The sequence below is a fragment of the Antedon mediterranea genome, chromosome 6 (assembly GCF_964355755.1).
Source record: "Antedon mediterranea chromosome 6, ecAntMedi1.1, whole genome shotgun sequence".
Lineage (NCBI taxonomy): Eukaryota > Metazoa > Echinodermata > Crinoidea > Comatulida > Antedonidae > Antedon > Antedon mediterranea.
The window spans coordinates 1126963-1141874 of NC_092675.1; the positions used below are offsets into that span (position 1 = coordinate 1126963).

General features: G+C 33.6%; 2 protein-coding genes across 2 annotated transcripts; both read right to left on the reverse strand.

The window, feature by feature from the left end:
• Positions 1-972: 972 nt before the first annotated feature.
• Positions 973-3926, reverse strand: LOC140051952 (small ribosomal subunit protein uS11). The gene is made up of 5 exons (XM_072097308.1): positions 3843-3926; positions 2902-3051; positions 2281-2442; positions 1437-1513; positions 973-1156 (listed from the first exon to the last, which is right to left on the reverse strand). The coding sequence occupies exons 2-5, from the start codon at positions 3048-3050 to the stop codon at positions 1089-1091; spliced, it is 456 nt and encodes a 151-aa protein (XP_071953409.1). The 5' UTR covers position 3051; positions 3843-3926; the 3' UTR covers positions 973-1088.
• Positions 3927-4767: 841 nt separating this feature from the next.
• Positions 4768-11774, reverse strand: LOC140051546 (uncharacterized). Its single transcript, XM_072096795.1, has 7 exons — positions 11708-11774; positions 11318-11434; positions 11067-11153; positions 8223-8468; positions 7503-7769; positions 6632-7234; positions 4768-6427 (listed from the first exon to the last, which is right to left on the reverse strand). Exons 1-7 carry the CDS (start codon positions 11772-11774, stop codon positions 6150-6152), a joined length of 1665 nt encoding a protein of 554 aa, XP_071952896.1. The 3' UTR covers positions 4768-6149.
• Positions 11775-14912: the final 3138 nt, after the last annotated feature.

Consider the following 14912-nt stretch of genomic DNA (forward strand, 5'->3'; position numbering starts at 1 on the left):
AGCGGATATTAGTCCTTGATGGCATTTGCAGCAATAAAGAAATTGAATTGTTATTAAAAAAAATATATATATATAGAAATCGTGACGGACTTCAATCAGGAGTGTGTACATTGCTTGCTTGTATTTTATAGGATAACCCATTTGTTGCATAAAGTTTGATAGTGTAGACAGAGCTTTAGATGTACGTGGACTTATTATGATCCAGAATCATCCATTTGCTTGTTGCTGCTGATAGTCATTTTAATACACAAGATACTCTTTTTTTGTTTCAATCATTTTGAGATGGCTTGTGGTCTATCTTGAAAAGAAGCCCATGGGGTTGTGGGGGGCTTGTGGTCTATCTTGAAAAGAAGCCCATGGGGTTGTGGGGGCTTGTGGTCTGTCTTGAAAAGAAGCCCGAGATGGGCATCTTTACTAGATTACTTGCAAACTCTAGAGGGCGTCTAAATGCGTCCATGACTGCTGATTTGCTACTACAACACGATTGTTTAGACATTTAACTGTCAATTTTATTTGTGATAAAATACCATTTAAAACTGTAAAATTACTGTATGTTATAAACTCGATCATATATTATATCTGCATCACAAGATACCTGGCATTAAATCACCTTTGTTATTCAAATATTCTATCTCGAAAACAACCTCACTCGGCTTCTTTTCAAGATAACTTTTGCAGACCAAAGAGGGGTGCTTCTTTTCAAGGTTTTACTGTGGGTCATAAATTAATTGCGCGCAAGTTAGGAAACGCTTCCTCACTTTCTACCTCCAACACTTCAATAGCATCGTATTTCTTATAGTTCTTGGCAAAAATCGAAAGCTCCGTATTGAAGAATTTGAGTAGACACATTGTTTACCACAAACAGTGTTTGTGTAACAGAGTCTTTTAATTGATATACTGTATTGAAAGAAGTTACGCTATAGGACTTTATAACCAAAATAAAGACACTGAAATAACATACAAGTTACAATATTTTGATTCAGATACAGTTTTAATTACAATGACTCTTCTTCACCACCATGGACCAACTATAGACATATTTTGATAACGATGTTCTTTCATATTGTCCGACCATTCTGGCAATACTTCTAGAGACGTCTTCCACGTCGTCCACCCTTTCTGCGTGTACTGTCTGATGGAATTGGAGTAACATCCTCTGAATGAAATAAGTATACATAGACATTTATAAGTAAATAACATTGTACTAGTATTTTGTAAATTTTTTGATTGTCTAAATAAAAAATAAAGCGAATAATATCCAATAGATGTCTTTTTTTTAATGATATATAGAGTGTATATATTGAAAACCTAGGGAATGAGTATTTTATAAATGTACAAACATTTACTTAAATATTTTTTTACTGTAACTGAATATATTTTTTGAAGAAATGGTCAACTGTATCATAAATAAATGATGATGATAGAATGTGCCTTACCAATACGGCCAATCTTCATACCAGATCTTGCGAGAGCTCTAAGGGCTGATTGTGCTCCTGGTCCTGGAGTCTTTGTTCTAATTTTTAAAAAAACAATCATTTGTTAGTTACAGTAAATCCAAAGGCACATTACTGAAAAAGAAATTACAATGCTGTGGGCACCTATGGCTGGGTCTACTCTCAATATAGATAACAAATAAAATAAGCAAAAGGCCAAATCAAGTTTTAAAAATGTGGCCGTTCCTTAGGTAGCCTTAAATGAATGTCTGGATGAATTATATAATGATAGATAAATACAGGCTGCTTTGCGTATAATGGGTGATGTCAGTCATCCCCTAAATGATCATTTTTTTCGATCCCGAAGTGGTAGGCTCCCTAAGACAAGAACAAACCCATCCCGTTACACCTTTATAGCCAACGTCATACATTTGATAAACTCACGGCAAAAAGATAGGAAACTGTAGTGGTAATGTATCATTGTGCAATTCCTACTTTTTAATATTTTTATAATTTTATGATAGAAGCTTTTAATCTGTATGTATTCTACTTAACTAGCTTTTAATGTATATTTGTGTATTTAGTTGAATTTGTATAGTATATCTTTGTTTTTTAAATATTTTTCATGCCAGTTTCAAATGAATTACCATTTATATTACTATGGACAATAAAATAATGTCAGTCAGTATACAGGTGGTTTAGTAATTATAAGGAATTAATTTCTGTTCAAACAATAAGCCAATGTAGTGGTATAAACAGGCCCTTAGGTTGCTTACTGGGTACACCCACAGTGGGCCTAGAATCTCTAACACAAGCTATGTGGTGCAGCTAATTGCTGTAAACTCACTTGTTGCCTCCAGTAGCCCTGAGTTTGATGTGTAGGGCAGTGATTCCAATCTCTTTGCATCTAGCTGCTACATCTTGAGCTGCCAACATAGCAGCATATGGTGAAGCTTCATCACGATCGGCCTTCACCTTCATCCCACCAGTTACTCGGCAAATAGTCTCTCTACAAATTATGATGATTAATTATAACATAATAATTATCTCAAAAGATAAAATTTGAAAAATTACATTTCTTTGACATTTTAAGCGACCGCTGTAACAGTGTTATTCTTTTTTTAAAGCTGGTCATTTTTAAAATGGTAGAGTCTTGGAATAACCAATGACGACGAAAGAAAATAACAAAAATCAAGAGGAACTAATAACTACTGGGTGCTAGTCTAAAATCCAGCATAGCTGGCTGTTGTGGTGACATTTAAACTGAAAATTTGTTGTAACATAGTTGCAAAATTATAACGATAAAAGTAATCAATTTATTCATAAATCTGGCAAGAAAAATTTAAAACCAGTTATCAGATGAAAATTACATTTGATCATAAGAGACATGCGGATTTGTTTTTTTGCTAGGCAAGTACTCAATTGCAACCAGGTAAAAACACAATACTGAATTTCAATGATAACATACTTTCCGGACAAATCTGTCACATGCACAAATGTGTCATTGAAAGATGCAAAAATGTGTGCAACACCAAAAACATTCTCGCCTTCAGTAACTTGTGGTCCAAGTTGAACTTGGACTTCTTCTTTTTGTTGCTTGCCCTTTCTTGGAGCCATCCTAAATAAAAGAATAGTAAAAAAGGTTGGAGATGCAGGCCTGGTCTTTTAAGGCGAGCGAGTGCGATCACTCACCTAACACACTCCTAAACTGCCTTTGAGGTGTGCAATTTACAACACGCCTAAATTTGGTAAACTTCTACACACCAAAAAAAATACAAACAGCACCTCTGAATGTATTGAGGAGTGCAAATTGTAGCACACCTAAAATTTTCAAAAGACAAGGCCTGGTTACTTTCAGTATCAATGGTGCCTCTCGAAACGTGCAGTCGCCCTACGTGGCATGCCTAGCTAGCTAGGCCTAGTCCAGCCAGCTGCACTACTGCATGCAGACAGGACAGTGCTGCCTAGCCTACTATCCTTCCTAGCTAGGCCTTAGGCTAAAAAGTAGTAGTAGGCCTAGGGCCTAGCCTCTAGGCCTAGCTAGTAGCTAGCTCTGCCTCTCTGGCCCGGACAGGCTAGGCCTAGACCTGGGACTATGTTATTCAGATGTTTTTGTTGTTGCTATATTAGACAATTTTCTTTTCAAAGAGCGTGTGTGTAGCCTACACTAATATAACCAAGCCAGCCGAGGAAATGAATAGCGATTTTCCTAGCAAAAGAAAACAATTTAGACAGTCGTATTTAAACGCTTCATTTTTACGGAACGAATGTTGGTATTTTGAGAAATATTGGGTTTCCTAAATTCAGGTAAATGTATAATTTATCATAATGTTAACATGAGTAAATCAAATACAATGATTAAGCTAAAATAAAGCAGATCATTTTCGGCAATTTAACAACAACATTTACCTGTTTAGCTATGAGAATTAAAAGAACGTTAGAGAGCATGCGCAGAATTAATTGCCAGGTTATCTTGTTTCATTTTAACCCTATTTTCAGCCACAGCACAAATAGCTTACAAAATACAAAAATCGAAGCACGACAACCTATATTGTATATATCTACCAAGACAGTCCAATCGATTTCTCAACAAATAATTTCGTTCAACTATTGATCAACATTGGATGATGTGATCACGATTTACATCCGTTTATAGAAAAATCAATGATACGTGACTGTGAGTTTTTTGTATAAGTTGAAAAACAACATCTATAGTGTAACATGCAAAACAAGCATTATCATATTTTATATCTATCTATTATTGTATTATATTGTGTGCACTTCTTGTTATTACTTTATTTCTAACGGGTCTACTAAGAGTGCGATTCAAGGTGTCATAGTGCAATTTGTGATGAAAGTTGGTACTTAAATTTAGTGTCAAAATAAACCAGAAAAACGTTCGTAGCTAGCTCAATCTGTAACCCCGTGGGGGGGGGGGGCGGTTTAGGGGCCTTTACAAAATGGCGGCCAAAATATTCAAATAGCTTATCTTCGTAATGGCTGGTGTAATAGTCACATATTCACTTCAACCATACATTTTGTCCAAAGCTGTAACTACTATTTCTGACATTTTGACCATTACGAAGATATTTAGCTATTTGAATATTTTGGCCGCCATCTAGTAAGGCTTTATTATCTCTCTTGCAATGGCACTCTCCTTATCATGTTGTCTTTATATTCAACCTTAATTCAATTCATTCCGCATATTTTTGTCGCCAGTCGGCTTCAATGTTTCTCCTTTTTCTTTATCCGATAGTCACGTGCGTATGTAATATACCACAGTTTTGAACACAAATATTGATTTGAACATTTAATAATAAAATAACTAAGCCTACCGGATAATACATTCATTAAAATAACGCTATCATTTTATACATATACATATTTCCTATTTTTCGTTAAATTAGCCTATAATACAAAAATCATAAATGATGAAATTTAAATATTTCTCTCAATGAATACAATCAAACTTAGGCAATACATTTTATTTATAAAAAGGTGAAATTATATCATTATATTTAGATTTAGAAATAATGTCTCTGAAATAATATTACACTCAGTAGTGGTCATCAATAGATGACTTTGTCACACATTTGCCCGTGGCCTTATAAGTCCTTGAATGGAAATATCAGGTCTTTAAAATAATGTGAGTGTGCCAAATAAAATGTTCATTTCCTGAATTTTTTTCTAGACTTAAATAACGAAGAAAAATATATAATTTGGAATAAAATATTGTCTTTCATGTTTTTCAACAGTGGGCCTAAATGAAAATAATACTTACGATATTTTTTCTAAAATAGACATATTTTGTTAATCATTATGTAAAACGTTATCATCTTTATTGATTGATGATATCAAACATAATTTGATGCCAAATTATTGTGTTGTTGTTGCTATAAGTTCTTTTAATTATTTTTAATTGACTTATAATTTAATTTATTGTCGTTTTTCAAGTTTGTTTCGTTCATTTTTCATGTTTACGAGTGCTACAAATATAAATTGGTATTTTTTTTCCAATAAGGATTATTATTATGGTCCATGGATATTAGGCCTGACGACGAAGGATTGTTTTCCAAAAGCTTGTCACTTTCTCTTTCTATCAGTTTTACCTTTTATGCCTATCACTTTACTTTGCAAAGGCCTGGAATATAATACAACACTGACGTCCTTTCAAGTTTCAAATCTAATTTTAAAATGTCTAAATTGTACTGTAGTCTTAGTTGTTACAATTTTATATTTTACAATTAATATGACCATATATTGCAATTTCAGCGAAATCAATTAAGATTCAGTTACTGATAACCACAGCTTTGTAATTTTCTGTCCGTAAATTTTCCTGTTGATATTTAATGGACACTTATAGATTAAACAGGTACTGAAACTTAAATTAGTGTTTGAGGGATTCATAGCTCACAACAATTTGTTATGGTTCGTTTTATGTTCACGATCGGTGCCAATGACTTTATAAGTCTTAATTAAAATCGCCATTTAATTTGACTGACATTTTTTATTTAGAATTTCAGAAAAATAGCATTAAATAATCTGATTGTGGTTATAAAGGATAAATTCAATCTACGCACATAAAAATGACTTATGAATTAGAAAATACGAGATTGGCTTACAATACGAAGGAAATATATTGAGTCATAATTGTTGACTCTTTTCCTATATTCTAGGATGTATACCGTATAAGGCCTACTTGCCAGAAATGAAAAGTTAACAATATTTAACCAGCGGATACGATTGCGACTGTTTCTGATAATACACAATATCATCAGACTCTCCTGGTACTCGGTCATCGATACTTGACTGTGAAAAGGCGATGCATGAGTTAGTTCCAGAGTTAAACTTAAACGCTTTACAACACGGTAAGTGTACACATGTTTTTGAACATGCCAATGCAGATGTATCTGTACCTTCGTAGAGCTGTGATCCCGTAATGCCCAGTGATTGAACAACCTTCGAAAATGTTGCGCTTTTGTCGAACGGCCAATCTATCAAAACAATAAAAAAATAGTAGTAATTAAAGTACGTAATTGGCATGCAATTGACAACTATAAGATAGAGGTAAGGAGTAGTGGGTTAATACTTCCTAGTGGCATTCAGTGGCATCCACCACACACAAAATTTGGGAAAGTATAGCAGCCATGGAGAACTTATTTCTCCGTGTTATAACACTGTTTGGCAGGTAGACATACTTTCAAATATCTTGTCTTTTGCAGCTTTTATTTCCACTTCATTTAATGCATGGCTGTAAACTTGTAATGCAGCTACTCTAGCAAATAAATCATCGTTGGAACTTCCAAGTTGTAGCTCGCTTAAGTCCAGGTCCATACTATCGAAATCTGTAAACGCAATGCTAGCGATCTCTCCATCTCTCCACAGTTTGAAGTTTCTTTTTGAACCGTCAAATGTAATGGCAATAAAAGTCCAAACATTTGGTAAAAGTACATGTGCTTTCGTTATCTCCTGATCATTGTAGGAAACCGTGACTTCTGAATGATATAAGTAGTTATTCGAATATGTTTGTTCAATTTTGAGATGTGTGTCGCCGTTGATGGTGCTTAGTATTTCACCAGACGATACTTCATTTGGATAGATGTACATCGTTACTGTTAACGCTGTTACTTCATTCCCAACACTCTGACTGTCAATAGTAATAGCATGGTTTAACGACTGAATATTATCGTCTAAACAGTCAGAATTTAGGTTTACGGAATTAGTAGAAGCAAACCATGATTGTAAGCAACTAAGGCTAAGATCTGATATCCGAAGAACACTCAAGTCTGGGATTACTGAACCTAAGTAGAACGAAATTACAAATAAACAAACCTTTAATATATATTTATATAGAGAAAGAGAAGTTTAAACGTTATTAAATCTGAGAAATAGTGTATACTTATAATTTATATTATATGATACTTAATTAAATAAGTGCGTACCAAGTACAGTATTCTCCAATACTGCTGCAGGATGTAAACCGGAATCAATGTGTGAAAAACAAAACAAAAATGCATGTCAGCTAAAAAGAGGAGAATTGAAAATACCACAATGGTTATAATAACTTACTAAGCGGACATGATGATCCCGTGTCAGCCACATCGCAGTATTCCCACCTTACGTTTGCATCAGAAGTATAACACCATGCCCCCGGTTCATTGTCTGGGTTTCGACATAAGTTGTGATGTCCTAGCCCAGTCTCCGAATTTGGAATCGAAATGCCTGAATACGGAACGTGAGGTGAATTTGATGTCCAAGTCTGACAAAGTATATTATTAGTTGTGGTATGCACTAGACCTCTATAATCATTTTTGTTTTCCATGAGAGTGCATTCACCTGTGGAAATATCATATGAATATAAAAAGTAAAGTTATATAAAGAATTATATTCAAGATTGGTTCCTACGTAGATGCAGCACTACGACGTATGCACAACGCAAGTTACTGCAGTTGACTAATTATTGTTTAAGCTTGGTTCTCACTAGAAACGCAACGCAAGGACGTAACGCAACATAAAGCGTGGTTCTCACTAGAAACGCACCGCAAGGACGTAACGCAATATAAGTGATTTTACCAATCACAAGCGATGAAATATTGTCGCTTGTCATTGGTCAACTCTCTTGCGTTTCGTCTTTTTTCGGCTTTACCGACAATTTGGAGGATGCATATAAGTCGTAACTACGTGTGAACCAAGCTTAAGGAAACTACGCTTACAAACATTTATAATAAAATGGATATGAAAGCAACACGAAGATATTTATAGTTGTGATTGTGTGTAGACATGACTTACTTATTTCTGGCTCATATTCATTGTAAACTCTGACCTCACACACGTTCAGAAATTGATCGATTGTTGGATGCCATAGCATGACGTAACGCCCAGAAATCGGTTCACCACATTCTAAATCGATGATAGCACTTCTTTCTACTTGTTCCGTAGTAACGGACATTCCACATTTAGGTGCATTTCTTAAATCGTCATAAACATTACCAATTCTCACCTCACTTTGTGCTAACCGATAATGACTACCTGAACCTGAAACAAAAATTGTTCTTCCATGTTTATAACGTACTGGTGGTTCATTGATCATGTTTAAGAATCTGATGAGTTTGCCTCTCATCTTTCTAAATATTTACAATATTTATTTGCAAAAGCTTTTAAAAAAAGTACACATTTAAATAGTATCATTAAATTAAAAGTTTCATAATTTACACTTTTTGCCATTTTAGTTACTTTATGTATCGTTAGGCATGTGTATGTGTTTAATCGGAATTGTTGTCAACCAACGTTTCTTTGTTCAAATTGGCAATGTTTGGTGCAACACGATTTTTGGAATGTCAGAATAGAGATAGAAAATGTGTACAATAAGTAATTAATTAGATAATGTTTATATTATTGATTTCATCCCGTTGACATTGGCTACCTTCTTTTCGGTATATTTTTCTAGAATAATTGTAGTGTAAGGTGAGGCACAAATCCTTCACCACCACTAATAATTCAACATTTATTAGTTTCTATCAATGGTATAACAATACAATAAAAAAGAATGATAATTTATAATGAGAAAATACAAAAAATACCATTAATAGAAGATCTTGCAAGAAGAGAATACTTGTCACGCAAGACCCATAAACAAAGGAAAAAATACATTTGTATATAATTATTAAATAAAATAAAAGAAAGTCATGACAAAAACAGTTTGAAGGTCTAGTTTGAGTACAATGATAACAAATTACTTTTAAGTTTTTTACGAAAAGTTGGGAGAGAGGAAGAGTTAACAATACTAGTATCTAATTGATTCCAAATTAAAGGGCCAGAAACATAAATAAAGTGGGAAGAACTAGTTAATCTTACAAAAGGAATAGTTAACTGAAACTTATGAACAGTACATCTTAAATTATGACCATGGTTGAAATCAGCAGTGTTAAATAAATTCATCATGGGAGAAGGAAGATTGTTAGAAAAATATTGAAAGACAAAAGAGGCACTTTGCAATTTATGTATATCACCTAACTTCAGTAACTTAAGTTCATAAAATAAAGGTTCAGATGGAGTAATGCGAGACGTACAAGTAATATTTCTAATAGCACGCTTAATCAGCTTATTAAGTTTATCGAGATGTGATGGATAGTCAGCAGCCCAAATAATGTTACAATAATAAAGATGAGGTAAAATTAAAGAATTATATAATGAAAGAAGGATACGCCGGGGAAAAGTGTGCTTAAGATTATTTATAATCCCAATTGTTTTAGAAATTTTATTTGCAATATGATTCTGATGACTGGTCCATCTCAAGTTTTCCTGGATTAAAACACCAAGGAACATAGTCTCTGACGTTTGTTTAATGTTATCTCCATTAATAAATATATTGTAATCAGTAAGGTCTAACGATTGACGTTGTGTATGAAAAAGAATGTAATTGGTTTTCATGGAGTTTATAAGGAGTTTATTTGAGATGAACCAGTCATTATATTTTGACAATTCATTATTAACTATAGAAAATAAAACTTTTAAATCTGAATGAGAAAAAAATAGTGTAGTGTCATCAGCAAAGAGATGACATGGAGGGTGTCACTGACTCTGGATAAGTCATTTACGTAAATTTAAAAAAGGAGAGGGCCAAGAACCGACCCTTGTGGCACCCCACATGTCATCTCCTCCTCTGGTGATATACAATTACCAAACGAGACATATTGCTTCCTCATACTTAAGTAACTACGAAACCAGTTTAAGGTAATACCCCTGATTCCATAATTGTTAAGTTTATTAATAAGTATACGGTGATCTAAAATATCGAAGGCCTTGGATAAGTCGACAAAGACAGATAACAAAAATTTTCTTTTTTCAAAGGAGTTTGTTACATTATTTATGAGATCAAGGATTGCATGTGAAGTGGAATGAGATTTACGAAAACCATATTGATGAGCAAAGAGTACGTTATTGCAATCCAGGAACTCATAGAGACGGGAGTACATTAATTTTTCAATGATTTTGGAAAAGGTACTAAGTAGTGAAATGGGTCTGTAATTTGAAAGTATATCTTGTCTACCTTTCTTGAAAATTGGAATAACTTTTGCTAACTTTAAATAATTTGGAAAACTACCTGAAGAAAAAGATGAATTAATACAGAACGTAAGATGATTAATAATGAATGGAGAAATCAATTTAATAACGTATGGTGTAACTCAATCTCCACCACTCCCCTGTGAGATCAGACATAGGTACAATACCATAAAGTTACGCCAGACAAACTTTTCAGACGACAGTCAATGAAACCGTGTATTCTTTTTTTGTAAATGATCACGTATCAACTAAATTTGAAATATGTTCACAGACTGGGTATTTAAACTCATTAGACATACCACATTAACCTAACAATCATTTGCATGATCGATAATCAATATAAATATATACAGATGAATGTCACATGCTTTCAGTTAAAAATGGAATGTTGTCAACACTTTGAACACTTTTAATGTCACATGCGTCATGCGTAGATGTTGTCAAGGTGATTGGTGAACACACTAAGAACACTACTACTCTCGACACAAATAAAATAGTAATGAAAAACCTTTGGATGATGTTCCAATGATTTAACTTATTTTTCGATATAAATAGTAATAAAACACTTACTTGGCTGTACTCTATTGATAATAGTAACTTTAGTAACGTTGTACTCTTTGGACAAATCAATCTTTAGGAATTCTTCACTGTTGTCGTCTAAAACAAAAATTATACAAATAAAATTATGTATTTAGTCATTCTTAAAATTTAAAACAGTTGTTATTCTTTTTGCTTATGTTCTTTTTTGTTAAGAACATTTTAAAGACTATTCAAAATTGTTTAACTCTTTTTTTTTTTGTAATATAACTTGATACACTCACGTGAATGGTAACATGTTGATCCCATCACTGTGTAATCATTTCCATCAGTAACCGCTCTGCCGTGGTAACCACCAAAAACTGAACTCTGCGTTACATCCTTTTTGTACGATAAATAAGCTGAAATACATAGATCTTATACATAATAAATCCTGCAAATTAACAACGTGATATTATCCTTGAAAGAGTATATAAGTGAAACTATACGAGGGTAGTATCTTATGAAATCTCACTCTTTCCTGATTATTTGGTATCTGCTGAACTATTTAGCTAATCGGATTTTATTCCTTGAAACAGCTTCTTAACCATAATCGGGAATTCCACCTAGGCCTTGTTTAAGTACAAAATAGATAAAATAACGGTATCATAATTTAACAAAGTAACAGTACTTACACGTGTCAGCATATTTCCATAAAAATATGAAAGAACAACCGACAAAAAGAATCGTATTCTGCTTCATTTTAGGGACGTTCGGTTATGCAGTGTTTAGTTTCAGCGTGCGTCGTCAAAATGTATACATTAGATGCTCAAAGAAACACGACTACAATGGTTGGCTAATTAATAATGAATGCATGTAAAGGAATATTGACAAAATAGGCTTCAGTAAATTCTGACGTAACTCGACCATTGGATATGACAACATTGTTATTTTAAATCTACAGTGCGAAAGTTTTAAGATTTACTATTACACAATTAGGCCTAATCCGTGAAAAATAATGAGAAAAGAGAATTTTCAGTGAGATGTAAATTTCCAAAAAATGTTTATATTGAATACATTTTGAAAACTTGTCAATTTTTTTTAAATTTAAATTCAAAAATGTTAAAATTGAAAAAAATAATTGAATATCATTATTGTTTTTAATATGCCATACATCTTTAATAATAATGCTGCTAAAATGCTATTTTACAGAATTTATTTTTGTCATGGTACACATATTCTATCTATATAAATATAATCTATATAAATGCCTATATATAGGCCTATTGTTGTTTCCTCCTTCTTTTTCATTAAACAAATATTGAATGGAATTAACGTGTGTGCTTATTTGGCGTTTTACCAAAACTGACAAGAATGTCAGTTAATTAGCGTAATACAAATGTCTTTAGAAATTGTTCATACCATAATCATTAACAATTACTGTGTTTATCTGTTACAGATAAACACAGTAATTGTTAATGATTATGGTATTCGAAATATACAATAATTTAAAATGAAATGAACCGTCTAAAACCTAATTTAAGTAGCATCGATTTCCAAGTAGTTCAGAACAGACAAACATGTCACTCTCCATAAAATAGGTGAGACCAGAAGAGGGTGAAATTCAATTCCACTCTTTACTGGTTAAATATCTATTTCTTAAATTTTATCACGTGATTTATATGTAAATCAACAGGCGCAAGAATGGTGGGGTACTAAGGATTCTTATACATGTTGTTTAAAAAGATAATAGATGTCATTTCCAAGGACATTTCAGTTTGGTATACCGTGCGTTGTTATGCAAATGAGTTTGTGCAGGTGTATTATGGGGAAGATGGTATTGTTAGTCATTCGCGGTCAACACGCCACATTGTTAAATTTTGATGTTGTTAATCTTTACATTAGAAGATTGTCATGTAATAAAACATTTTCCGGGCGGGAACCTAGCAGCTCCTCTTAGTTTGAAAATGTAATCTCGAGAACTCCATGTGGAAAAGAAGCTCACCGAAGAGTACTAAAAATGAAGGAGCACATAGGCTTCTTTTCGAGGTTTTATGGCAGTCTATTTAATGGAAAATAATGCCATGCAACTTTGTTTCTGATTTTAAGGGTTCACTTTTTTAGGCCTGACATTTACAACCATCAAAATATCTCTTCTTTCAAAATAAAAAAAAATATTCATTATTTTCATTTAAAAAAAAATCCGTAGAGGTTCAAATCCAAGCTGAGAGCACTCAAACCTGAGTATTACACGTTACGCCACAAAGGAATACATGACTGAACAGCTAATAATAGTCTATTGACAACACGTATGTCGTTAGTTCGATTCCCACGCTGGTCGGTGGAATAGAGTTAAAGGCATGCGGCCACTGTGTTTGGGGTTCACATAATTATACGTCCCCCTTTGCACCACACATCACGAGGCGACAACATCAATGCATCTGGTGATGTGCTGGAAACGACCCCAAAAGGCTGTGGCAGGGCCTTAGTGCTGAGGCAGGGAGAGCACATTTAACATCTTTTTTTTTATTAAATTTTTTTTTCAACCTGTATTCGATCTCGTAAATTGTATGTTTGCCGCCCTCAATTTTAAAAAGAAATTGAATTTATTATTTTTATCGCAGGTGTACGAAACGGTTTGGTATGCCGTGCGTTGTTATGCAGTGGTTGTGCAGATGTAGTGGGAAAGACTGATGTAGTGTTAATCAATGTTGCTACATTGGTAGCGAAATTTCCGATTCATGCAAGATATTGTATTGTAATATGTTATGAATACACGTTTATGATTGTTGGTGTGTATGGCCGCACCGTCCCAGTTTTAAACAGATAGTAATTGTCTCCGATGGTTTTTGTATGGGGTTAATGGAGAGTGAAATAAGATAAAATATAAAACATTTGCAAAGATGCCGATTTCTAGACCAATTTCGAAGCTTAGACTATTTCCGCCGTATATAGGCATATACGAAGTCGAGTTTTAAAGTTATCATAGGTGATTATGTATAGTAATAAGTATAAGTGCAATTCTGGGCTCTATTTTCATTATTAGCTCTGCCCCAACCATGGTGGGCTAGTACCGGAGACTTAATATTTAATTTCATATTTCAATGAATAGTTGCACTTTACGGGGACAAACAGCTTGGTGATACTGAAATTTATTAATGAATTTAGAAACGATAAACATGAGGAAATCTATGAGAAGGAGAAAATGGCGCCCATGAGATTTAAATAAAGATACCAGAATTTCCACTAATTTTCAAGTTTTTATAGAAGAATGGCTTCATGTATGACAAGTAGAGGGAGGATAATCGATGGGAAAAAATATAATGCATTAGTAATGGTCGATTCCGTACTAATATAACCACTTCGTTCAACAGCACTCATTGCGCGCAGCGGATGCATTATTTCTTGTGAAATATTATGGTGAACTTTGACTTTGCACGCGACTAAAAATCCAGAGAACAATAATTGTTCTCTGGATTTTTAGTCGCGTGCAGACTCTACAGCTTGGTCGGGTTGGTCGGTAAACACTATCTCAAATTTGCGCACGCGACTGGAGCCATTATGTATGGCCTTGGTTGTAGCGGCCACACTCCTTCATTCCAGATGGAAATGCACTGAATAAAAAAAAAATAAAAAAACATAATCGGTTGGTTGCACCCAGTTTTTGTTGTACATTGTTGTTTCTTACATAGGCCTACACCATTCATCATTAGATAAATTTGTTCGTTTTAAACCGTAGGCATAGATGGAATAAACATTCACTTGAGTAGGTATTGTTAGGTGAAACAATTTTAAATGTAACTTGTGACTGTTTAAAAAAAAATCATTATTAGCTCTCTTGTCTACAAATGCAAAATTTCTTTGGCCCAGGGTGTCCGACAAGCTGTTGCAAAAGTTGAA

Coding starts and splice junctions, on each gene's coding strand:
- LOC140051546 (XM_072096795.1), bottom strand. CDS start 11,774: ATGAAGCAGAATACGATTCTTTTTGTCGGTTGTTCTTTCATATTTTTA. Junction 7,235..7,502: donor GGGATCATCATGTCCGCTTA/GTAAGTTATTAT, acceptor CGTTCTACTTAG/GTTCAGTAATCCCAGACTTG. Junction 6,428..6,631: donor AAAAGACAAGATATTTGAAA/GTATGTCTACCT, acceptor TTGTTTTGATAG/ATTGGCCGTTCGACAAAAGC.
- LOC140051952 (XM_072097308.1), bottom strand. CDS start 3,050: ATGGCTCCAAGAAAGGGCAAGCAACAAAAAGAAGAAGTCCAAGTTCAA. Junction 1,514..2,280: donor AGGGCTACTGGAGGCAACAA/GTGAGTTTACAG, acceptor TTTAAAAATTAG/AACAAAGACTCCAGGACCAG. Junction 1,157..1,436: donor TATGAAGATTGGCCGTATTG/GTAAGGCACATT, acceptor TATTTCATTCAG/AGGATGTTACTCCAATTCCA.